The sequence below is a fragment of the Xiphophorus maculatus genome, chromosome 9 (assembly GCF_002775205.1).
Source record: "Xiphophorus maculatus strain JP 163 A chromosome 9, X_maculatus-5.0-male, whole genome shotgun sequence".
NCBI lineage: Eukaryota > Metazoa > Chordata > Actinopteri > Cyprinodontiformes > Poeciliidae > Xiphophorus > Xiphophorus maculatus.
In genome coordinates this window covers 909330-935887 of record NC_036451.1, presented here as the reverse complement: position 1 = coordinate 935887, position 26558 = coordinate 909330, and the positions used below count along the sequence as shown (strand labels likewise).

The 26558-nt window shown below is 40.9% G+C and overlaps 1 protein-coding gene across 8 annotated transcripts in view; it reads right to left on the bottom strand.

Annotated features, from left to right (window-relative positions):
* Nucleotides 1-26558, bottom strand: part of szt2 (SZT2, KICSTOR complex subunit) — a 182570-nt gene that overhangs the window by 103754 nt on the left and 52258 nt on the right. For all 8 annotated transcript variants that reach the window (XM_023339641.1, XM_023339646.1, XM_023339644.1 and 5 more), the window contains 12 exons: nucleotides 17575-17704; nucleotides 9422-9567; nucleotides 7908-8060; nucleotides 7662-7776; nucleotides 3158-3363; nucleotides 2845-3081; nucleotides 2362-2440; nucleotides 2162-2250; nucleotides 1831-1999; nucleotides 1578-1695; nucleotides 1220-1333; nucleotides 806-1009 (listed from right to left, as the gene is read on the bottom strand). In XM_023339641.1, the coding sequence (XP_023195409.1) occupies nucleotides 806-1009; nucleotides 1220-1333; nucleotides 1578-1695; nucleotides 1831-1999; nucleotides 2162-2250; nucleotides 2362-2440; nucleotides 2845-3081; nucleotides 3158-3363; nucleotides 7662-7776; nucleotides 7908-8060; nucleotides 9422-9567; nucleotides 17575-17704 (1760 nt within the window). The remainder of the gene's footprint in view (nucleotides 1-805; nucleotides 1010-1219; nucleotides 1334-1577; nucleotides 1696-1830; nucleotides 2000-2161; nucleotides 2251-2361; nucleotides 2441-2844; nucleotides 3082-3157; nucleotides 3364-7661; nucleotides 7777-7907; nucleotides 8061-9421; nucleotides 9568-17574; nucleotides 17705-26558) is intronic.

Genomic DNA, 26558 nt, shown 5'->3' with positions numbered 1-26558 from the left:
TCTGAAAGGCGAATAGCCTTTTTGTTTGCTATGCTGGCTCACGGAAAGTTCAGGCACTTTCTAAGCAGCAACTTGTACACTGGATTGTGGATTTGATCTCCAAGGTTTATATCTTGCAGGACCGGCCACTGCCGGCAGGAGTGAAGTGACACTCTACAAGGGGCATGTTGACCTCGTTTGCTGCTATGACTGGGGTGTCGTTGGACGTTATATGCCGTGTGGCCTCCTGGAAATCATCTAGTATCTTTACTCAGTTTTACAGGGTAAAATGTGGCTGCGCCCCATCCCCTTCAAGGAATTCTGGAGCAGCATACCTCCACATCACATTAGGGTGGGTCGTGTAATGTTGTCCCTTGAATGTTGCAGATTTTTCATGACCTTGTTGACATAAGTCATCCAGTGCTTGAAGCACCGCCTCTGGCGGTCAGTAATAGAACGAAAGTTACTACTGTAACTACGGTTCTATGAATCCCGAATGACCGCCAGAGTGCTTGGTCCCTCAGAATTCTTGCTTCTCGCGAGAAGGTTGAGGGATTGAAAGTCGGGTGCCATGTGACTATATAGAGTCACGTGGGTCCCTGGCAGGTCACAGGTGACTTTGTTGTCATTAGTACTTGACCTGCGCATGTGCAAGAATAATTGCTTGAAGCACCGCCTCTGGCAGTTATCCAGGATTCATAGAACCCCGGGATTCATAGTAGTAACTTTTGTTCATTGTTTTCTCACAGGAAGAGTAAAGAATAACATTTACAAAGCCATCCACATTGATTAAGATATCAGTTAGGCTTGAAAAACACAGACAAACCTTTAATAAGAGACAAAAAGAAAGGAGGGACATGGTCATCTCTCTCTCGCTGTAAAAGGTGATTCACAAAGGCAGAATAGTCAGATGCAGCTAACGGGACCTCTCTGTCACTGAGTTCCTGCTCCAGGCTGGTGTGGAAGAGGCTGAGAAGGAGCTCATTGGGGGGACTGGAGGTGCTATGAATAAGATCTTCATTCGCTACACCTGAGCAGAAAAATTTCAAGGAAAACAGTTGGTGATGTATTTAACAGGTCTTTCTTGTAAATGAGACAATGAGTCTCAAGACATTTTCCTGTATAAATGAAGGAGTAATAATAATAATAAAACAAATATTGTAGAATGCATGTTTACACAGGAATTTATATTAATGTCTGTCCTAAGCACAGAGGAGAGAGAGATGAATAGATACAGTACCTGTATTGAATGTGAGGAAGAAGAGTTCAACCTGCTGACAACTTGGAAGAAGTTGGATAAGATCAAACTGGAAGGGAACCATTTGGATGCTGTCCTCAGATAAAGTTACATCTCCTGTAAAGAACAGCACAGTCATTGATCAATGCACAAAAGCCTTCACACATTAGCAATACAAAAAGAAACTCACTCAGCACAACTAGGCTTAACAGCACTTACTCTGAAAACGATATAAGTTAATGGAAATAGATACATTTTCAGCATGAAATTGTGAAAGTGGTGGTAAAATGTCAGCTAAGGAGCAAAAATCTGTATGATGCGTTAAGTACAGTTAGTCTATTTTAAGGGGCTTCTTTGTTACCTTGGACTACTTTGTGTGCAGTGGGGAGAGAGCAGGTCTGGTCCTTATTTTGACACAGCTGATTTAAATATTCAAAAGTCATCATGGTGGACATGCATGCCAGATCCCTTGGGAAAATCTAAAAAAAAAACATTTTTTTGATCAAAGCATGCTGACATCTTACATGCTGACAATTAAAAAAAACAACAAACAATGATATGCACACAAAGATTTAGTCAGTCTATTCAAATGCTGTTGGATAGGTGATACGCACGGCTTGTGGAATGTCTTGGTATATGAGGCCCTGGAAATGTCGATGCTGGTCCATGCAGTTCATCACCGAGCCACTCTGTGGTTCTACCCAACATTCTGTCACCAGGTTAAGCTCTGTGTCCATGTCCACAGCTTCCACCTCTGTGTCATTGTCATCATCCGTAGAAAAGCTAGAGTGCCAGGAAGATTGCAATAGATGGGGAAACAACTCATATGTTTTACAACGAAAGGCTGCTCTGATGACATGGAGCCAATATCAAAGTCACACTGCTGGTCCACCATAACAAAACACAACGGAAAAGAATTCTGTAGAACATCAGTGGCAGTCATACCTGTCCTTGCTAAAGGTTGAGTGAGGTGGAAACAGAATGTACTGAACAATACAAGAGTGACTCTCCTGCTCTCTGTTGCCTGACATGATCTGATGACAAAGATGAGAACAAAAAGAACAGGCATCAGGTTACAAATCACACATGAATATCATAGATATTATAGACTAATCATGACTTGGCTTTCAGCTCTTGTCTTTTACCTTCATTGGCAGCTCAATCACCATGTTTATGATGCCCTCCCCACTAGAGGCAAAGTGAAAACCTTCTGATAGGCGAATCCTACAAGGATGTTAAAAAAAATTTTCATATCACCAGGGAACAACCACTGAAGTTATTATTTAGGTTTAGCTTGTTTACCATCAAATATTATGATGGTAAACAATATTAAGCATCATATGCATATTTTCCAAATATTTAATTAAATATTTAGTTACTCCATTATGTATATAGAATAATGTGACCACTGCATTTACTCCTTTAATTCGTAGTGTTTTGGCCTGTAATGCCTACTGGATTGAGAGTGTACCTTTATTCTTTGCTAGTTGAGGAAATGTCCCTCTGTTATCAAACTGCATTCTAAGCTAATGCCCTCAAACTTTAGAATTTTCTAATAAGTTTGGTGTTTGTAATTTACTTTATAAAAGTAACTAAAATGTCAAAATTTCCTAAGACTGAAAACTTACTCAGAGAGCATTGACAGGATGTGAGCGATAGCCTGCATGGTCACAGCAGGTCCATGGCTACTCTGTACTCCCCACACCCACCGCCGGTGTAAGAAATAACGTGATAGCGAGGCCAGGGTTGATGAGGCTGTTCGGTTGGCTGCCATACTGAGGGGCACAGTGCTGTTCAAGGGCACTGGGAAATTCTCCATGCTGAAAATAAAGGGAGTCCTGAAGTCCTGCGGCAGCTTCTCATACCTGTAAAGAAGTTCATTTTATGGTAAAATCAGATTCTCTGATGAAAAACAGGACGTCTTAAATGACCCATACAAACCTTATCAGCAACTTCTCAAGAGGCTTATTGAGGACCACTACGCAGGGTCTATCTGACAGAGCAGGCTTGGCCACAGGAACCAAGTGAGATTTAGATGGAGACACATGGCCCAATGTCTTCCTCTTGGCCTTCGGTGTTGCTTCTTTGCTCTGAACACGGTGAGGGAAGCGAAGCTTCAGAATTTGCTCTCGCAGTTCATCCACAATCTGATTTTTAAAAAAAAAAGAGCTATGAGTAATGAGCTATTAGATCATTGTGACAGTTGAGTCTGTTTGTAAAGCACAGATTGATCTAACTAAGTGTTCTGATTAATGTTATTGTGTTTTGACATGTAACAATCTCATAGTTTTGTCCAGTTAGAGATTAAATAAAGACAGGTGGATCACAGGGGGTAAGAGTATAACAAAGAGTAAACTTTCTGTGTTTGGAACCAATTCCTACACAAAACAACCAACATAACACAACCAAATCACCTTGTACATGCTGTAGGTTCATAATGTATATCACCAAATCCATGCAACTGTAGTCTGACTTGTTTATTGGGACAAAAGCTGCTAATTAAAAACTTTAGGTTTACTTGGTGCAAATAAAAACCCACTGGAAAAAAATTAATATAAAACGTGTGAAACAGATGAGTAAATAAATACATACTGTGAGAAAAATGGTCCCAAATAACAAAGAACAAAAAAATAAAGTAATGACAAGACGCAGAGTTTAAAAACCTGTCTTGTCACAGGACCTACAAAGTGGATGTCAGTCCACATCCATTTTTATTTCTACCCTGCCAGTGAAAAACTAGGTCATTTTAACATTAAAAATTATATTCTTAATAAAGTGGTCTTGATCTATAGTTGTCCAGGCTTTCAGAACGTATTTAACACTTTGGCTTAGACTTTGGCTGCTTTCACTTATTTATAGTACTGTACGTGTGCTTATTCCTGCCCATGTAGTGAAGTGGATACTTTAAAAGTAGCAAGAGGGAAAAGAGCTTTCCCAACCCAGAAAAAAATACCACCCAAAAAATACACACACAAGTGGAAAAAATATCCAGCCTCCAACACCCAGACCTGAAAGAAAACCAAAGAGTTACCTCTATTCTTGGGTCATCATTTTAAAAAAGAAGGCTTGACATGGTGTTGCATATGTCAAGCCTTAAAGTGGATTCAGAAATTATTCAGTGCTTCACTTTTTCACATTTTGCTATGTTACAGCTTTATTCCAAATTGTATTAACTTAACCTCTGTCCTTAAAATTCTACACACATATACCCATTTGCCATGCAGCTCACCACCTTCCAGAGACACCTGCAGGACTCTCAGACCAAGAGAAACTAAATTCTCTGGTCTGATGAGACAAAGATTGAACTCTTTGGTGTGAATGTCAGACATCATGTTTGGAGGGAAACCAGGCACAGCTCATCACCAGGCTAATAGGGAAGAATTGTGGTAGCGGTATCATGTTATGACAATATTTTGCAACAATATGAACTGCCAGACAAGATAGAGGGAAGGATGAATGCAGCAATGTACAGAAACATCCAGGATGAAAACCTGCCTAAAGATAGGAGAGCAAGGCTTGTGGCATCATAATCAATCCTGTTGAGGTAGAAAGGCCTCAAAAGAGGGTGTCCAGACACTTGTAGAGGATATGAATCCTAATCTGCAATGATCTAGGGGTTAGGACAGGATGGCAGGGTCCGTGTTTTATTATTTAGAAATAGGTGGCATTTCCAGTTTCAAATGCCATGGCCTGCATTTGGAACTGGAAATGAAGACAAGGGCTGTTTGGTACCAGCTGAGAGGGAGACAAACAAGCAGGATGAATCACCAAAATTGTTTTGGTTTTGCATACAAAAAGACAAACATTCCATGAGGTTTTCACTACTGAAACAATATACTGCTTTGAATAAATGAAAAACATGAAAAATAATAAGTACAAACACAAAAAAATCACAAGAAATGATCCTATGTTCCCCATGTTCCATCTATCTTGCTTCATAAATTTAGCTACTTTAAACAGCAGTGACAAAGTCCATCCATCCGTCCATTGTCTTACACACTTATCCCTAGTGGTGTCCTGAGTGGTGCTGGTGCCTATCTCCAGCGATCTATGGATCGTGTTCACCCTGGACAGGTCGCCAGTTCATCGCAGGGCAACACAGAGACAGACAGGATAAACAATCATGCACACACAGACCGAGGGAGAGTTTAGAGAGATCAATCTAACAGTCATGTTTTTGGACTGTGGGAGGAAACTATAATACCCGGAGAGAACCCACGCATGCAAACTCCATTCAGAAAAACCCTGGGCCTTTTTGCTGCAAGGTTACTACTGACTGTGCCACTATGCAACTCCAGTGACATAGTGGTACAGCAACTCCAGTTAAAAAGTACTAACCTAAAATAATTATTTAAAAGTTCTGCAGGCTCTGAGAATTATTCAGTTGTAGCAGAACTGACAGTTTGTCAGCTGCTCTACCAGAGAAAACAAGACATTGGATTTGTTTTATTCAAATGCCAAGGATTCATATGCAGGGGTGGAAAATAAAAATGTTCTCTACCAGCCACAGTTTTTTTTTCTTTCGATTACAAACCCCACAAGTACAAGAAAATTATAGAAAATGTATGATTTATTCTTAACTCTATGAAAACCAATTTACTGACAATAAGTTAACCATACAGATGTATATATACAGATTAATTTAACATAAAGCATGGACACCTTAACAGGGTTTTGTGCAATAAGTTAATTTGAAGTAATTACTAACAAACTTTAACTACACAACCCTAACATTCTTGCAATCATATGTTGAACATTTCCAAAGTTTGGCAATAACTCTCCCTGATAGTATTTATTAAAGATGTGTCTAGTCATTTCTAGACTTACTACAATTATTACTAAAATATCTCAGATCGTGTTCATTATTAATTCCACAGGCCATCATCATCATCATTCCTGTGTTATTCCAGAGTTTTTCTGAGCTTAGTGTTAGCTTCCCCCTCACACCTCACCTTCCTTCCTGCCTGCATGAAACTTTTTCTTTATGAACATTTTCATTCCTTCTTCCCAGGCAGCAGCAGCTAACCTGAACTCTTCCTCAATCTGTCCCTGGTCACGTCTCGCTCATCATCCTCCTCCGACGATAATAAAGCCCCTGAATCGCTCATTCCCTCTCCTTGTCCGCTACTGAATCTCCTCCAACGGTCAAAGTTAGTGTAGTAATTCCCATATCGGTTAGTTTGACACATTTTTCTGAATGGGTTTATTATGTGCTTTTTGCTTTTGTCGTAGTTTTTCTGACCTGTCCCATCTCGTATCCGCTCATTTTCTTGGACTCCGGTTAGCAGCTAACCGTTAGCCGAACTGGCGCTATTTATAACCTTAGAGGGGAGGGGCGGGGGAAGGAGGACTGAGGGATTTCATTGGATAAGCCCAATGTCAGTCAATAAAATCAACCAATGGGCTGTTGTGGGCGATAAAAATTAGATTTGACAGCGTAGGGCCGCCAGATATGGACAGTAAATGCATCATTCTGGACTCCAGACGGTCAGTCCTCCCCTGGACAGAAGTTCAAACTGAATGCAGCATTTTTTTTTTTTTCTGTTGAAATTGTCAACTCGACACAGTGGCGGGTGCGTTGCTCCAATTTACACGCCACTTCATACTTTTACCCGTATTTGGCCGGTGGTGGCTACTAATTTCCACCTCTGTTCATATGTCTTCAAACCAAGACCTCTTCTGGGGAAATCAGATCACAATCTTATTATTCTCTACTCTGAATTACAAACCTATTGTCCAGAGATAGTTACCTGTTAGAAAAATATCTAAGAAAGTAATCACAGGACTTCAAACAGTCCTGTAGAAGGCCTGTTTTGTAGTAAGCTGTAAAAAAAACAACTTATAATTGTCTGACCTTTAAGTTGAATTGGAAGAGTTCTATCAAGTGAATACAATATGTGAAAACAGCACAGAAATACCTACTATTTTAGAATGAGTCTTTGTTACATTTCAGCTTCCCCAGTTTATTCATGGTACTTTGTTTTCTCATTTTAAAACTATTAGAAACCTGTTCTTTGTGAGCCATAATGCTCCACCACCAAATAAGGAGAAATGCACAAAAAATACTTAACTACTGGTAGTTCCTGTTTAGCCAGAGGATAGGGACATCACAAACTTTTGTGTTTATTACACTAAACTTGTATTGAGAGCCACTACAATAAATCAATATTTATGAACTTGTTTTTATTTATAGCCTTAAATTTTTGTAACGGTGTACCAGAGATTATTTCTGTGCCACTGAACCGACCCAAATGGCAAGTAACAGGCCTGGATGTCGCACTTGTTTCTTTTTAAATCTATCATTCTCTGCTGTAGTTCCACTTTAATTCTAACATAATTGGTATAACTGTAAAATGACAATAAATCTAATCATAACAGGTTCTCCTGCATCCCACAGGAAATTAAGATATTGGGATGATTGTTTATCTTCAAAATGCAAAAGTACCTTGTTTCTAATGTTTGCTGGTGTTCCAATAGGAAAGCCCAGGCGCAGAACCATGCAGGGTGTCTTAGAGATCAGACGGACCAGATAAAAGGATGTGGGAATTTGATCCGATGAGCTGTGGAGTCAAAGTAAAAAAAAACTTTTCAGTATTATGTTCTCCAAAAGAATGAAGAACGTGAATATGGTTTTTTAAGAGCACAGAAAGAGTGATGGTCACAAACAGTGGTAATTTTTATTTTATTTTACCTGTATATGAGTTTGACATATGAGTAACCTTCCACCAATACAAAGCTGCTGCAGTCCCTCAACAAGGATGTGAGAGCAGAGTGTGAGATCCGACACTGGATGGTGCTATAGCGGCCATTGTTTCCAGCTGTGTGCAGGTGTTTGGGAACAGGCCTGGAGGGACAACATTAACCCATAATCTGACTGATCAGGTTAAGTGCAGATAACCAGAGCAAAATTTGTACTTTAGGCAAGGCAAGGCAAGTTTATTTATATAGCACTTTAAAACAGTACCACTGACCAAAGTGCTGTACAATCACAAGATTAAACAAATAAAGATCAAAATTAAAACACATAAAAACCAACAATGCAGTGACGTAAAACACTCTATATAATACATAAACATACCCAGATAAATACAGAAAAGCAGCATCTCAAACTTTAGCAGATATTTCTGCCATACCAGCTCAATTCAATTTATCTATATACCGCAAAAGGAAAATGAGAATAATATTGACTGCATATTACAGTCTCACATGAAAGATGGGTGTAAGCGGTTAGATAATTTAGGGCTATAACGTGAGAAACCCCAAAGAATAAATTGTTTCCTGACCTGAGCCCACACCCTGAGCAAGTCTTAGATCACTGGTTTATCTAAGACAGGATGAAGAGAGTAACTCAATGAAAACCCCAAGGGAATCTCCAAGTCTGAAGGCTCTTTGCGGCATGTCTTTCTCTTCTCTCTCTTTCTTATTTACTGTCCATTTACTGCTACATAAAAGCCACAGCAGCCTTAAAAACATCTTTTAAAAAAAACAAAGAAAAAAAAAACAACTCTGGTTGACATGTCCAACGACTACAAATAAACTTTTTCCCTCAAACGTCTTTTTTTATTTCCAAAATATGTTAAGAAGGTATCAAATTAATTCCACTTGTATTTAACTGAATAGCTTCTCTTTGAACCATTTTAAACTCTCTATTGGCCAACCTACATTGCGCAACTGCTCAACTGAAAATTACTAATGACTTCCATAAGGAAGTGAACTGCTATGACTTTTTCATGGCAGCTGAATCCAGTTTACTCAAACTTTCTATCTTCCTTGAGCTGAGAGCAGCTGCTGATATAGCTCCCTACACCATCCTTCTCAATAGGTCATCTTCCTTTGTTATTAAACATAAGGCTCTTGACCGATTGCCCTCGCATCTCTCTGGCTACTCTGTTCATTCAACCAAACTCCTTCAGGTCAGATGCCCTTCCTGTTACATCAGGTCTGTCGTACAGTTCCTTCTTTATATCATATATTTTCACCCCGTTGACAATGTATCAGCAAATTGAGTTTCCACTGATTTGTGTTATATATCCTGCAGTGCTTTTAGTCACTCTGTTCCCTACCCCTGAAATTCCCTCACATACTGTATGTGAAACATATACTCCACCATTATGTATTATTACCACCACTATCATGATTATAGCCACATGAACCTTTATAAATCCAAATGATTTGAATATAAAGATAAAGAGATGTGTTCCTCACAAGTCATGTTCAAGGATAACAGCAATGCGGTGCATGTGTAACCATCGTTGCCAAAAGTTTGTGTCCATAGAGAGTATGGGTTTCCAGTATGATGCAAACTGGGACTGAGATGGGTCTTTGGATCCACTGTGCTGCAAAGACAAAACCTGAAGGAGGAGGACATAATGTAGTTAAAAAAGATTAACACAGAGAAGAGAGGCTGTTTTTGCTACTAGATAACCAGATTGGGAGTGTGAAATGGCTCTTAGCAATTACACTTTTGACCTGGGGGCCAGAACGTAGATCTGGCAACCTTTAATCAATGTTATATAAAGATGACAGATTGAAAAAAAATTCTGGAATTCAGTCATATACACATGTGGACAAAGTTGTTGGTACCCCTCAGTTTATGACCTCATAGTTTCCAATGGTCACTGAAATTACTTGAAACTGGCAGAAGACATACAAATCTACTAAAAACTAACCATCCATCCATCCATCCATCCATCCATCTTCTTCCGCTTATCCGAGGTCGGGTCGCGGGGGTAGCAGCTTCAGAAGGGAGGCCCAGACTTCCCTCTCCCCGGCCACTTCTTCCAGCTCTTCCGGGGGAATCCCGAGGCGTTCCCAGCCCAGCCGAGAGACATAGTCCCTCCAGCGTGTCCTGGGTCTTCCCTGGGGCCTCCTCCCGTTGGGACGTGAACGGAACACCTCACCAGGGAGGCGTCCAGGAGGCATCCTGACCAGATGCCCGAGCCACCTCAACTGGCTCCTCTCGATGTGAAGGAGCAGCGGCTCTACTCTGAGTCCCTCCCGGATGACTGAGCTTCTCAACCTATCTCTAAGGGAGAGCCCAGCCACCCTACGGAGAAAACCCATTTCGGCCGCTTGTATCCGCGATCTCGTTCTTTCGGTCATGACCCAAAGCTCATGACCATAGATGAGGGTGGGAACGTAGATCGACCGGTAAATCGAGAGCTTCGCTTTTTGGCTCAGCTCTTTCTTCACCACGACGGACCGGTACAATGCCCGCTTAACGGCAGACGCTGCACCAATCGGCCTGTCGACCTCCCGCTCCCTTCTTCCCCCATTCGTGAACAAGATCCCGAGATACTTAAACTCCTCCACTTGGGGCAGGACACCCCCCTGACCTATAGAAGGCACTCTACCCTTTTCCGGCTCAAGACCATGGCCTCGTATTTGGAGGCACTGATCCCCATCCCGGCCGCTTCACACTCGGCTGCGAACCGCTCCAGCGAGAGCTGCAGATCCCAACCTGATGAGGCCAGTAGGACCACATTGTCTGCAAAAAGCAGAGATGAGATCCTAAGGCCACCAAATCGGATCCCCTCAACACCTTGGCTGCGCCTAGAAATTCTGTCCATGAAAATGATGAACAGAATCGGTGACAAAGGGCAGCCCTGGCGGAGTCCAACTCTCACCGGAAACGAGTCCGACTTACTGCTGGCAATGCGGACCAGACTCTGACACCGGTCATACAGGGACCTAACAGCCCGTATCAAAGGGCCCGGTACCCCATACTCCCGGAGAACCCCCCACAGGGCTCCCCGAGGGACACGGTCGAACGCCTTCTCCAAGTCCACAAAACACATGTAGACTGGTTGGGCGAACTCCCATGCACCCTCCAGGACCCTGCCGAGGATGTAGAGCTGGTCCAGTGTTCCACGACCAGGACGAAAACCACACTGCTCTTCCTGAATCTGAGGTTCGACTATCCGACGGACCCTCCTCTCCAGTACCCCCGAATAGACCTTGCCAGGGAGGCTTAAGAGTGTGACCCCTCTATAATTGGAGCACACCTTCCGGTCCCCCTTTTTGAACAGGGGGACCACCACCCCAGTCTGCCAATCCAGGGGAACTGCCCCCGATGTCCATGCGATATTGCAGAGTCGCGTCAACCAACACAACCCTACAACATCCAGAGCCTTAAGGAACTTTGGGCAGATCTCATCCACCCCCGGGGCCTTGCCACCGAGGAGCTTTTTAACCACCTCGGCGACCTCGTCCCCAGAGATTGGAGAGCCCAACCCAGAGTCCCCAGGATCCGCTTCCTCAGTGGAAGGCATGTTGGTGGGATTGAGGAGGTCTTCAAAGTACTCTGCCCACCGGCCCGCAACGTCCCGAGTAGAGGTCAGCAGCACACCACCCCCACTATAAACAGTGTTGGTGCTGCACCCAGGGGCGCAACTCCATATTTTTGAGGTGGATGCGAATATATCTTCGGCGCCCCCCCATATATCGAATGATGACTGAGGCCTGCTCTTGCTTTGAAATATCAGGTGTGCAGTCCAGTTCCACTGCAAAGTACTTAGAGGACTTGATCTTGGCAGATATTTTACTCAAAACACACTCTGATATTGAATCTAAAAATTCATTCTGAGTGCACCATGTCAGATATCCAGTGGTTTGTTTGGAGGCAGCCTTTCTAAGATGCTCTGCCAGTGTTACATCATATCGCGCTATGAGCCCAAGGATTCCCAGAAAATTTCCATTTTTAGGATTTCCTAACTGAGAATTTTTCCCCCTTAGTGGCAAGTTTCTCTCTGCAAGGAAAAGTATGCAGTCGATAACTCTAGTCAACACACTTCTCCAGTGTGCTTTTTCAGCTGCCATGGTTTTCTGCAGTTCACTATCAATAGTTTTACCTAGGCGTAAGCAAGATGCCATTTCTTTCCACGTCAGATAAGCATTTATGTGAGAACTACTGGTTTCATGGTGCTTCAGTGTTTTTGAAAGACATCGCCAGTTATTATACCCCTCCACAAGGCATGTGTCAAGAACTTTAGCTTCACCAAAAAGCTTACATGCAAAACAATAGACTCTGTTAGTATTTTTAGAATACAGTAACCAATCTCGTTCAACTTTCTCTCCATTAGACAGTAAACGAAAACAGTATGCTTTGGAAAAACACTTCTTATTCTTCTCTGATCTTGGATATGGACCATCAGAAACTTTCTGTGGGCCATTTACAACCATGTACTGCCTAAATGTGTCCCCCATTTTGTGTGGTAAAGGCCACTCCTTGTTGGATAACAGTTACTGATTGGACATTACATCTGATCTGACTTATCAGATACATCACAACACCACTGTAGTGGTATTGAATAAGACATTTAAAATCAAGTGTCCCCCTGCCAAAAAGGTTGGTAAAATAGGTCACCAACCTTTTTGAGTTTAAGGGCTTTAGTGACTCTGATGACTAATTTGTCTGATACACACATGAACTTGAACAACTCATCTTTAATTAAAGAATCCATAATACATATGAGTGAAAAAATGCACCCAGGAGGGCTAAGTGTTGGACCATAGCTGGGCACTGCCGCCACAGCAGCTTTAGCTTTCCTGTGTTAATATTTTGGTCATTCTTACTTAGTGCGCGGTTATGTGTCTGTGACAGGTTTATGTATCAGATATTCATAGAAATACAAAACAAATCGCGTCCCTTAATGGTTTAATAGGGGAGGCAACTTTTAACAGCAAATATGGGACGATTCCGTATTAGGCTAGCTGCTAGCTTTAGCTAACTTGATTATTTACAACCCTCCTGTCCTGCTAATACTCTGACGGTACTTACCTACTATCTTTCAACCACATTGAAAGGCTTTTTTTCATCCCGCCAACATCTTTATCCTTCTCCCTTTTTCTGTTTTGCACCCCGGACAGCTTTTTTTTTCTGCCGCTCCATTTTGTCAAGTGCACTACGAGTGGTAGTCTAAAATTAAAAAAAAAACAAAAAAAAAAAACGCGCCTGCGTACTCTTAGGGGCGCGTGCAAAGCCACCTGTATGGGAAGGGAGAGCGACAGGAGGGGAGGTGAAGGAGCAGAGGGGCGCCTAATCAGTGCTGTTCCCCTGTTATTGATCATTTCATTCTGTTAATTATAGAAAATGCCAACAAGAAAAAAACATTTTTCGAGACGGGGTTTTGGCGCCCCCTCTAGTGCAGCGCCCCTATGCGTTGCATACCCACTTTTTGCGCCACTGGCTGCACCGCTTCCCCCCCCTGAGACGCCGGATGGTGGACCAGAATCGCCTCGAAGCCGTACGGAAGTCTTTCTCCATGGCCTCTCCAAACTCCTCCCACGCCCGAGTTTTTGCCTCAGCAACCGCCCGAGCCGCATGCCGCTTCGCCCGCCGGTACCCATCAGCTGCTTCCGGGGTCCCACAGGCCAAAAAGGCCCGATAGGACTCCTTCTTCAGCCTGACGGCATCCCTCACCGACGGTGCCCACCAACGGGTTCGAGGGTTGCCGCCGCGACAGGCACCGACAACCTTGCGGCCACAGCTCCGATCGGCCGCCTCGACAATGGAGGCACGGAACATGGTCCACTCAGACTCCATGTCCCCCACCTCCCCCGGGCAGTGTTCGAAGTTTTGCCGGAGATGGGAGTTAAAGCTCCGTCTCACAGGGGATTCCGCCAGACGTTCCCAGCAGACCCTCACAACACGTTTGGGCCTGTCAGGTCTGACCGGCTTTCGCCCCCACCACCGGAGCCAACTCACCACCAGGTAGTGGTCAGTGGACAGCTCCGCACCTCTTTTCACCCGAGTGTCCAAGACATACGGCCGCAGATCCGATGAAACGATGACAAAGTCGATCATCGAACTGCGGCCTAGGGTGTCCTGGTGCCAAGTGCACATATGGACACCCTTATGCTTGAACATGGTGTTCGTTATGGACAATCCATGGCGAGCACAGAAGTCCAGCAACAGAACACCACTCGAGTTCAGGTCGGGCGGGCCGTTCCTCCCAACCACACCCCTCCAGGTCTCACTGTCGTCGCCCACGTGAGCGTTGAAGTCCCCCAGCAGAACAAGGGAGTCCCCAGGAGGAGCACTCTCCAGTACCCCCTCTAAGGACTCCAAAAAGGGTGGGTAATCTGAATTGTCGTTCGGCCCGTAAGCACAAACGACAGTCAGAACCCGTCCCCCCACCCGTAGGCGGAGGGATGCTACCCTCTCGTTCACCGGGGTAAACCCCAACGTACAGGCGCCGAGATGGGGAGCAACAAGTCTGCCCACTCCTGCCCGACGTCTCTCACCCTGTAACCAGTTACTAACCAGTAACTACAAATTTCTGAAGAAAGGGGCCTGCAACAGCGTGCATGTTCGTTGAAACCCAGTGTTCTGTTCTGATGCTGAAAATTAGCAACAATGCTAAGGTGAAGTAAAATGGAGCCAATAGCATGTGGAGTATTATTATTATGTCGACTAACATGGACTAACTCCATTCAGTATGAAAACATGCTAAAATTAGCTAAAAATTTAGCTAATTTAGCGAGCTTAAAGAGCCGCCGCCGCTGCCGCTAAGCTAATCGCCTTCGTTTGTTTAGCGCTTCGCCCATATTCGGCATTTTTTGTTTTTTTTTTAAAAAAGGTTTTTAGCTAATTTTACCTAGATGTTGTCTGTACCATGTGTAGTATCAACAGCATGTCATTGACTTACTACATTCAGTATGTTAAACATCACTAATACATTTTGAAAATCAGCTAAAATTCTCATTTTACCCTGAAGGATAATGCTAGCTTTATAGTAAAAACAAACTGTATGCCTAACATTATCATCATATACTAGTCATAATGAGTGACTAGCATGTTGATACTACCAGAAGGATGAAGATTATCACTAGCATGTTAACTAACATAAAATTACTGCAGTCAATGTGCAAACATTTGATTATAAGCTAAAATTTGCCAAAATGGAAAAGTTAGATTAAGTGCTGTCAGTAGCACGTGAGTCATCTCTAGTATGTTGAGTTACAAACCTGGAATTATTCACTGACAGTGTTCTGTGTTTCATCAAGACCTGCACTGACAATGTCACAGTGAAAAAGTGTATCTGGGTCCTCCCAAACAAAAAGGCATGGATGACTCGAAGTCCAGTGGCTGCTTAGAGCAAGGCAAGCTACTTTCAAGTGTGGGGACAAGGCTTGGCATGGAGCAACCTAAAGAGAGAGTTGCTCTTGTAGGAACTACAAAAAGAGAATTTAGGAGCACCTGGACAATAACAACAGCAGGCAGGTTTGGGTGGGAATCCAGCACATCAACTACAGAATCAGCCACTGAGCAGCTGAAGGTGACATTTCACTAGTGGAGAGGTTGAACCACTTTTTCGCTTGTTTTGAATCAGAGCCTCCAGTGGCAACTGTTCCAAATGCAGTAGTGCAATTAGCACCTCTATTTTCAAGGTGGTAGAATGTGAGGGGAGACACTAGCTACAGTCTGTCAACCCCAGAAAGGCAGCAAGACCTGATGGTGTTCCTGGACCTGTGGAGAGGAACTATTTCCTCAGAGCAGAGCAGTTGGCTGGGGTCTTCACAAAATTTTTTAATCAGTCTCTGTCTCAAGCCAGAATCTCATCCTACCAGAAATCCTCCATCATTGTTCCCATTCCTAAAAAAATCACCCATCACCTGCCTGAACGACTACCAACCAGCTGCTCTCACCCCATTGGTGATTAAATGTTTTGAAAGACTGGTTCAGAGTCATACTCATTCATTCATTCCTCACACCTTTGACACACACCAATTTGCTTACAGAGCTAACAGGTCGACTGGGATGCTGCTGCCACTGTCCTGCATGCTGTCTTTTCCCACCTGGAGTACCGGAAGAGTTATGCATCCTCTTGATTGATTTCAGCTCTGCATTCAGTACTATCCTCCCTGACAGACTGGTGTGCAAACGGTCAAACCTGGGAATCCCCCATATTTTTAATTAGGTTTTGTTTCAAAATTCTCAGGATGCAGGTATTCATATTGCTTCCTATTGCTTGTACACCTTTTCCTACCACATCTTTTCCTTCATTTCACCTCTGAATATGTTTGGACACAGAGCTCTGTGAACAATCACCCATGACCTTTTGTGCAAGGTGTCAAAGGTCATCTTTTGGACCACTATCAGGTCAGCAGTCATCCCCATTATTGTTTAGCTTACAGAAATGGACTCGGGGACCATTTAAAGGCTTTTGCGAGTGTTTTGAATTAATTAGCTGATTAGTGTGTGGCACCAGGTGTCTTCAATACTGAACCTTTTCAAAATGGTTATTTAAATTATAACTTGCTAAGTTGCTTTATGTTTAAATCTATTTGGGGTTTTCCATGTGGCTGAGGATGGCTGAGAACCAACAAGTAGATAGAAATAATGAAGATCTGAGAAGTATCATAACTTAATGCTTAAAACACCAAGGTTTTTATAGAAAAATATCCAGATTTTTGTGTGTATGTTTTTAGAGGATCTATCTTGAAGATGGTAAGAAATAAAAGGATACATTTCTGTTTTTCTCTATCTCTCTGGTCTCAGCTCCCACACACTGAGCTGTTGGCTAGTTATATTGCTTAGTCCTACCAGTTTCAAACTCTTCTCATTAACGTAAGAGTCAAAGAGCTAAATATAATTAAGATATTTGCTACCTTTGGCAAGGGGGGAATCTAGGCTTTTCCCAGATTTGGGTTCGACAGGAAAGAGGATAATGAGAGAGGGAAGATATGCGGCAAATGTTGCCAGGCCGGTAATCGAACCTGCGACCACTGGCACAAGAACTAAGGCACAGGGTTGTGCTTTGCCCCTGCGCCACCACAGCACTCCCCATTAGTATATATTTTTTAAATGTTTCTGTCAAAACACATTTCAAATGCAATGTCTGATTTCCATTGGTTAATTTGCTATACATTGTTATTTTTTATTAATTTTGTTTCAGTTTCAAGTTATTTCAGTGACCATTGTGGCTTTTTCGGTCATCAACAGAGGGGTATCAACAACTTTGTCCATGTGTGTATAGCCACCTAATTATCATCCCAAAGCAGTTTTTTAATGGAAGGAATCCTTTAAAAACAGGATTTAAAAACAAGTCTTTTTAAAATCCAGTGAACCATAGATTTTACAAAACACACATTTTATGTTCATAATCTCCTAAATTGGCATAAACAGGTTGGTCAGGTGGACTTCCATTAAAGACATTTGTTAGACCAATACAGTCTCTAACATACTGGTAAAATTTTCTCTGTGCTATTCACCTGAGAATACACTGCCTTAGCAGCTTGTCATCAAATTCAGCAGAAATTTTAAGTGAATGTAACCAACTCATCAATGTAAATGCATTTTGAAACATAAAAAAACATGCAGGATGGAGTGTCCTGGGAAGTGTATTCCACCGTACCGGAGTTGTAGAGCCAGGAGGGATGTAGAATAAAGGGACTCCATTTTTGGTGCTCTCTGGAATCCTGTAGTTCTCGGGGATTGAATTGAATGACTGCAGATGCACCAACATCTGATCAGTTTGGTTGATGCTGGGAAAGACACATATATCAATGAAATACATGTCACCCATTTAAAAAATAATAGCCCTTAGTGCAGTCTTTCTCAATCTGTGGTCCGCGGGTGCCCCTTAGTGGTCCATGAGGTACATGTGAACAACCATTTATGTGCCGTGACGTGAGCTCAATGTGCGACGCTATAGCCAGCTTACCAAAGGATTGTGTTATAGAAAATGATGGAAAACTGGCTTAAAACTCTAACCCAATTTTGCTGGTTATAAATGATGCTCTGCTTTCAGTTCAACAGCAATTGTTACTTTTATTTAATCAAAAAATATTAAATTAAATTAAAGTACAATAAATAAATACAATTGATAGAAATGGGTTAATTATTTTTAATGGTGCAGAAAAGGATTTTTTGTTTCTCTTAAAAAGTCTATTTTTCTTTAATTGTGCTTCTAAATCATGAATAGCCCTAATTGTTATTAATGCACATAACACTTACTAGTAAAGAACAATTTCTTTTTTTATTTCTATGTGTTTGACATCATTAGAAAGCTTAGACTTTCAGAATCTGTAAGTAACTCAAAATATTCAACTAGATGTGGTCATGGCTTTGTGTGGCCAGTCACATTTACCAAACAGCATCACTCTTCTCATTAGGACGAACAAAGAAAACAGCAATACATGAGTTAAGAGGCTAATATTTTCATTCCAGGTTGCATCATATATTTAGGTCTGTCACGATAAACAATAAATCAATTAATCAATCAATTAAATTAAAACTATTGATCTCATTTTAATTATCAGCTTTATCGTTTCTTCCGGCCTTTTTCTCTTTCTGTTGATGACACTGAATGAAAAAAGGCTCAACTCTGGCCTCTCCCTTCCTCATTTCCTTAGTATAAAGCCCAGCGCACACTACACACACCATCTTAGATCTGTCGGCCGATTGTCGGCCCATTTTCAAAACCTGAGACCACAAACTAGTAGACAGAAATCCTAGGTATAACTGTTCGATGGGGTTCGGTCCTGCCGTGTAGTGTCCAACAATGGGCACAAAATAATGGCTACAAGTCCAGTTAACTAATTTTAAAACCAGGTATTAATCAATGCTTTACTACAATCTACCTGCAATGCTTGTGGCTAGTGTCAGTCCTGACTGAATGAAAATCATTATAACCTATTTATGTCACGTTAAGGAAGAACAGCTGAAAAGTTACCGGGTTTATCAACTGCAGTAGCAATTTCGCTCCAACTCCTTCCCTTGTCATTTCTATATTCTTTGCACAAAATGTTGAATAAACAATGTTGTTTCCACATATCATCTCCAATGTCCGCTGGACTTTGGGTTGCTGTGAAGTAGTGTGGTCAAGGATCAGCAAGATGAACAAAAAAACAGCATCAGCCTCCGGTTCCAGATTCTTCTGATGACTTATTTGTTACTTTTGACTCTGACAACCCTCTCTAGCTTCCAAGAACTCACTGTTTTTATAGCCAATTAGCAACACACCTGTACTTGAGTGAATCAAGCCTCAATTAAACAGGTAAAAAATAATAAAAAAAATCTAAACAGAGAAACAAGAATAAAATTATTAATCTAATTTACAAACTCATCTACATAATGAAAGGGTCGGCAAAATAAACAATGTAATACAAGGTAACTCAAAATATTACTTTATAGAAAAACAAACAAAGCAATACTCCAAAGAAAACCCTCTAATTGGTAGAATCCAGCAAAGTAATCAATGACATCATTCAGCCATTTAAGCAGGAAATACTGGGCCGGCCCTTCACATGCTCATGCCCTGCTGCAGATCTACAAGGGACAAACAATGGTGAGTAAAAAGGAAAACAAATACCATGAATATACTTTGAACCAAACTAAACAAGTTCAACCAATAGTCCAGAAGTAGTAGCTTTAACCTAAACATATAAATAGATGGAAACTGCAACATAATGATAACACAAACAAACCCGGGATAGTAAGTGAAGCAAAGTTGCAAACTAATGTTTAAATTTAAGCATTATGAATCAGAAATAAGAACTAGAAAAACAAAATTTCTGAAGAAATTTAGCCGGGGCCTGCCAAGGCGCGCTCGTGGGGTTCGGGCCCGGCGTGGTCACGCCACAAATTGGCGTCGACGCTAAAGAATGCCGCAATGTAATCAGTGGCACGCGGAGAACCGCAAGAACATTAAGCGAGGCGGACGTGCAACATTCGGTACGATTTAAAATGTTGTCAAGGCTTTTATTTTGGAAGTTTTGTTAAACGTCATTTCAAAGGGCCAAAGTAATCCCATGCATAATAGTCCTTGGGTTAAAATAGTTATATAATGCTCAAAACACAAGTGGCTGATGTAAAAATATTCAAGGCTTTTATTTTGAAATTTTGAGTATGCTTCATTTTAAAGTTCCGAACTAATACCATGTGTAACAGTGCTTTGGATGAAAAAGTCAAATAAAGCCAAAAAGAGCAATTACGTCATGTAAAAATATTCAAGGCTTTTATTTTGAAATGTTCAGTATGCTTCATTTCAGAGGGCCAAACTATTCCATTGTGTAACAGTGCTTTGGATGAAAAAGTCATATACGGCCAAAAAGAGCAATTAAGTCATGTAAAAATATTAAAGGCTTTTATTTTGAAATTTTCAGTATGCTTCATTTCAAAGGGCCAAACTAATACCACGTGTAACAGTGCTTTGGATGAAAAAGTCAAATAAAGCCAAAAAGAGCAATTACATGATGTAAAAATATTCAGGGCTTTTATTGTGAAATATTCAATATGCTTAATTTTAAAGTTCAAAACTAATCCCATGTGTAACCGTTACTGAGTTAAATCAGTTATATACAGCCCATAGCAGCAATTAGTTCTAAAGGCCAGTTCAGTCCTGATCTGTTTCAACTGAGGATAGATAGAACTACAGCGATGCGTATTTGTAGTCCTAATCAGCAGCCAATAGCCTCTTGAGTTCCGTTGCTATGGTAAATAATGGTCTCAGCAGGTGTGAGCTGTGAGTCATACATGCTCAAACACACAATTGTGTGTTTGAGCCAACAGGTTTTACTGAAAAAAAGCATTGGAAACAAATCCCTCCTGTTCGGGAACCGTAATACATACTCGAAAAGCGTTTCGAGCGTATGAGAGGCCTATGTGTCTTCTGCGATAGTCCCGAGATTCATATCTGTACCTCACTCAGAACATTTACAGCGATGAGAGAAAGAAATGTTGTGCCCAGATCTGAAATTCTATTCAAATACATGGGAGAGAGCCTCAGACAGCCTCAGAAAATCCTGTCGCATGACTTTGCTCTGAAGCACCGTGACAGAAAACCGTACGGTCTAGATAAATTTCGAAAACATTTTACCGGAGCAGACAGGCGTATCAATGTCAGGACCGATTTTGATACTAATCGTGCGATATTTGTGGCCGTGATGGCGATTTCAAAAATGATTTGGGCTGAAAAAGTTGTCTTCATCTCTCACTCTAAGCAGCCAGAGACGCACTCTAACTTTAGGAAAAGTGAGAAACTTTGGGTCGCTTAGAGGCAAATTGTGGACAAACCGTAACTGGTATCGACGAGCCGTCTTCACTTTCGAAGAGATCACAGACGTATCTACAAAATGAAATTTGAATGGCATTTCTAGGTGGATTTGTGACGACACAGCAAATCCTCAAAAATAGGGTATTTCTAGGATTTTTCCCATTGACTTATAATGGGGTTTTTTTCGTAGTTTTTTGCGAATTATGTCGCCACGTTAAGCCCAAATCCCACCAGAAGTAATAGCTGGAATGGCGTGAATTTTCTGCATGTTTTGATACCTCATTTGTAGGTGTGCACCCAGCGGTACGAGCCGCATTAACGGTTACGGAAGAAAAATAAAGAATACTAGAAAATTTCGGAAGAAATTTAGCCGGGGCCTGCCAAGGCGCGGCCGTGGGGTTTGGGCCCGGCGTCGTCACGCCACAAATCGGCGTCGACGCTAAAGAACGCCGTGACGTAATCAGTGGCACGCGGAGAACCGCAAGAACGTTAAGTGAGGCGGACGTGCACCATTCGGTACGATTTAAAATGTTGTCAAGGCTTTTATTTTGGAAGTTTTGTTAAACTTCATTTCAAAGGGCCAAACTAATCCCATGCGTAATAGTCCTTGGGTTAAAATAGTTATATAATGCTCAAAACACAAGTAGCTGATGTAAAAAAATGCAAGGCTTTTATTTTGAAATTTTCAGTATGCTTCATTTTTAAGTTCCGAACTAATACCACGTGTAAGAGTGCTTTGGATGAAAAAGTCAAAAAAAGCCAAAAAGAGCTATTACCTCATGTAAAAATATTCAAGGCTTTTATTTTGAAATTATTATTATGCTCCATTTTAAAGTTCCAAACTAATCCCATGTGTAACAGTGCTTTGGATGAAAAAGTCATATACGGCCAAAAAAAGCAATTACATGATGTAAAAATATTCAAGGCTTTTATTTTGAAATTTTCAGTATGCTTCATTTCAGAGGGCCAAACTAATACCACGTGTAACAGTGCTTTGGATGAAAAAGTCATATACGGCCAAAAAGAGCAATTACGTCATGTAAAATATTCAAGGCTTTTATTTTGAAATTTTCAGTATGCTTAATTTTAAAGTTCCAAAGTAATCCCATGTGTAACAGTGCTTTGGATGGAAAAGTCAGATAAAGCCAAAAAGAGCAATTACATGATGTAAAAATATTCAGGGCTTTTATTTTGAAATTATTATTATGCTCCATTTTAAAGTTCCAAACTAATCCCATGTGTAACAGTGCTTTGGATGAAAAAGTCATATACGGCCAAAAACAGCAATTACCTGATGTAAAAATATTCAAGGCTTTTATTTTGAAATTATTATTATGCTCCATTTTAAAGTTCCGAACTAATCCCATGTGTAACATTGCTTTGGATGAAAAAGTCATATACGGCCAAAAAGAGCAATTACGTCATGTAAAATATTCAAGGCTTTTATTTTGAAATTTTCAGTATGCTTAATTTTAAAGTTTAAAACTAATCCCATGTGTAACAGTTACTGAGTTAAATCAGTTATATACAGCCGATAGCAGCAGGTAGTTCTAAAGGCCAGTTCTCAGTCCTGATCTGTTTCAACTGAGGGTAGATAGAACTACAGTGATGCGTTTTTGTAGTCCTAATGAGCAGCCAATAGCCTCTTGAGTTCCGTTGCTATGGTAAATAATGGTCTCAGCAGGTGTGAGCTGTGAGCTCTGAGCTCTCAAACACACAAGTGTGTTTGAGCAAACACACTTTACTGAAAAAAAGCATTGGAAACAAATCCTTCTTGTTCGGGAACCGTAATACATATTCGAAAAGCGTTTTAAGCGTATGACAGTTCAATGTGTCTTCTGCGATAGTCCCGAGATTCATATCTGTACCTCACTCAGAGCATTTACAGTGATGAGAGAAAGAAATGTTGTGCCCAGATATGAACCGAGATGGGCTGTCACTCTAATTTGAAGAAAAATGAGAAACTTTGGGTCGCTTAGAGGCAAATTGTGGACAAACCGTAACTGGTATCGACGAGCCGTCTTCACTTTCGAAGAGATCACAGACGTATCTACAAAATGAAATTTGAATGGCATTTCTAGGTGAATTTGTGACGACACAGCAAATCCTCAAAAATAGGGTATTTCTAGGATTTTTCCCATTGAGTTATAATGGGGTTTTTTTCGTAGTTTTTTGCGAATTATGTCGCCACGTTAAGCCCAAATCCCACCAGAAGTAATAGCTCCAATGGCGTGAATTTTCTGCACGTTTTGATACCTCATTTGTAGGTGTGCACCCAGCGGTATGAGCCGCATTAACGGTTACGGAAGAAAAATAAAGAACTAGAAAATTTCGGAAGAAATTTAGCCGGGGCCTGCCAAGGCGCGCCCGTCGGGCATGGGCCCGGCGTCGTCGCGCCACAAATCGGCGTCGACGCCAAAGGACGCCGCGACGTGATCAGTGGCACGCGGAGAACCGCAAGAACGTTAAGCGAGGCGGACGTGCACCGTTCGGTACGATTTAAAATGTTGTCAAGGCTTTTATTTTGGAAGTTTTGTTAACCTTCATTTCAAAGGGCCAAACTAATCCCATGCGTAATAGTCCTTGGGTTAAAATAGTTATATAATGCTCAAAACACAAGTAGCTGATGTAAAAATATTCAAGGCTTTTATTTTGAAATTTTCAGTATGCTTCATTTCAAAGGGCCAAACTAATACCACGTGTAACAGTGCTTTGGATGAAAAAGTCAAATAAAGCCAAAAAGAGCAATTACGTCATGTAAAATTATTCAAGGCTTTTATTTTGAAATTTTCAGAATGCTTCATTTCAAAGGGCCAAACTAATACCACGTGTAACAGTGCTTTGGATGAAAAAGTCAAATAAAGCCAAAAAGAGCAATTACCTGATGTAAAAATATTCAAGGCTTTTATTTTGAAATTATTATTATGCTCCATTTTAAAGTTCCAAACTAATCCCATGTGTAACAGTGCTTTGGATGAAAAAGTCATATAAAGCCAAAAACAGCAATTACCTGATGTAAAAATATTCAAGGCTTTTATTTTGAAATTTTCAGTATGCTTCATTTCAAAGTTCCAAAGTAATCCCATGTGTAACAGTGCTTTGGATGAAAACGTCAAATAAAGCCAAAAACAGCAATTACCTGATGTAAAAATATTCAAGGCTTTTATTTTGAAATTATTATTATGCTCCATTTTAAAGTTCCGAACTAATCCCATGTGTAACATTGCTTTGGATGAAAAAGTCATATACGGCCAAAAAGAGCAATTACTTCATGTAAAATATTCAAGGCTTTTATTTTGAAATTTTCAGTATGCTTCATTTTAAAGTTCTGAACTAATACCACGTGTAAGAGTGCTTTGGATGAAAAAGTCAAATAAAGCCAAAAAGAGCAATTACGTCATGTAAAAATATTCAAGGCTTTTATTTTGAAACTTTTGTTAAGCTTCATTTCAAAGGGCCAAACTAATACCACGTGTAACAGTGCTTTGGATGAAAAAGTCAAATAAAGCCAAAAAGAGCAATTACATGATGTAAAAATATTCAAGGCTTTAATTTTGAAATTTTTGTTAATATTCATTTCAAAGGGCCAAACTAATACCATGTGTAACAGTGCTTTGGATGAAAAAGTCAAATAAAGCCAAAAAGAGCAATTACGTCATGTAAAAATATTCAAGGCTTTTATTTTGAAATTTGCAGGATGCTTCATTTCAAAGGGCCAAACTAATCCCATGCGTAATAGTCCTTCGGTTAAAATAGTTATATAATGCTCAAAACACAAGTAGCTGATGTAAAAATATTCAAGGCTTTTATTTTGAAATTTTTGTTAAGCTTCATTTTAAAGGGCCAAACTAATACCATGTGTAACAGTGCTTTGGATGAAAAAGTCAAATAAAGCCAAAAAAGAGCAATTACGTCATGTAAAAATATTCAGGGCTTTTATTGTGAAATTTTCAATATGCTTAATTTTAAAGTGTAAAACTAATCCCATGTGTAACAGTTACTGAGTTAAATCAGTTATATACAGCCCAAAGCAGCAAGTAGTTGTAAAGGCCAGTTCTCAGTCCTGATCTGTTTCAACTGAGGATAGATAGAACTACAACGATGCGTATTCGTAGTCCTAACCAGCAGCCAATAGCCTCTTGAGTTCCGTTGCTATGGCAAATAATGGTCTCAGCAGGTGTGAGCTCTGAGCTGTGAGCTCTCAAACACACAAGTGTGTTTGAGCAAACACACTTTACTGAAAAAAAGCATTGGAAACAAATCCTTCTTGTTCGGGAACCGTAATACATATTCGAAAAGCGTTTCGAGCGTATGACAGTTCAATGTGTCTTCTGCGATAGTCCCGAGATTCATATCTGTACCTCACTCAGAGCATTTACAGTGATGAGAGAAAGAAATGTTGTGCCCAGATATGAACCGAGGTCGGCTGTCACTCTAATATGAGCAAAAATGAGAAACTTTGGGTCGCTTAGAGGCAAATTGTGGACAAACCATAACTGGTATCGACGAGCCGTCTTCACTTTCGAAGAGATCACAGACGTATCTACAAAATGAAATTTGAATGGCATTTCTAGGTGAATTTGTGACGACACAGCAAATCCTCAAAAATAGGGTATTTCTAGGATTTTTCCCATTGAGTTATAATGGGGTTTTTTTCGTAGTTTTTTGCGAATTATGTCGCCATGTTAATCCCGAATCCCACCAAAAGTAATAGCTGGAATGGCGTGAATTTTCTGCACGTTTTGATACCTCTTTTGTAGGTGTGCACGCAGCGGTATGAGCCGCATTAACGGTTACGGATGAAAAATAAAGAATAATAATAACTAGAAAATTTCGGAAGAAATTTAGCCGGGGCCTGCCGAGGCGCGCCCGTGGGGTTTGGGCACGGCGTCGTCGCTACAAATTGGCGTCGACGCTAAAGAACGCCGCGACGTAATCAGTGGCACGCGGAGAACCGCAAGAACGTTAAGCGAGGTGGACGTGCACCATTCGGTACGATTTAAAATGTTGTCAAGGCTTTTATTTTGGAAGTTTTGTTAAACTTCATTTCAAAGGGACAAACTAATCCCATGCGTAATAGTCCTTGGGTGAAAATAGTTATATAATGCTCAAAACACAAGTAGCTGATGTAAAAATATTCAAGGCTTTTATTTTGAAATTTTCAGTATGCTTCATTTTAAAGTTCCGAACTAATACCACGTGTAAGAGTGCTTTGGATGAAAAAGTCAAATAAAGCCAAAAAGAGCAATTACGTCATGTAAAAATATTCAAGGCTTTTATTTTGAAATTGATGAAAAAGTCAAATAAAGCCAAAAAGAGCAATTACATGATGTAAAAATATT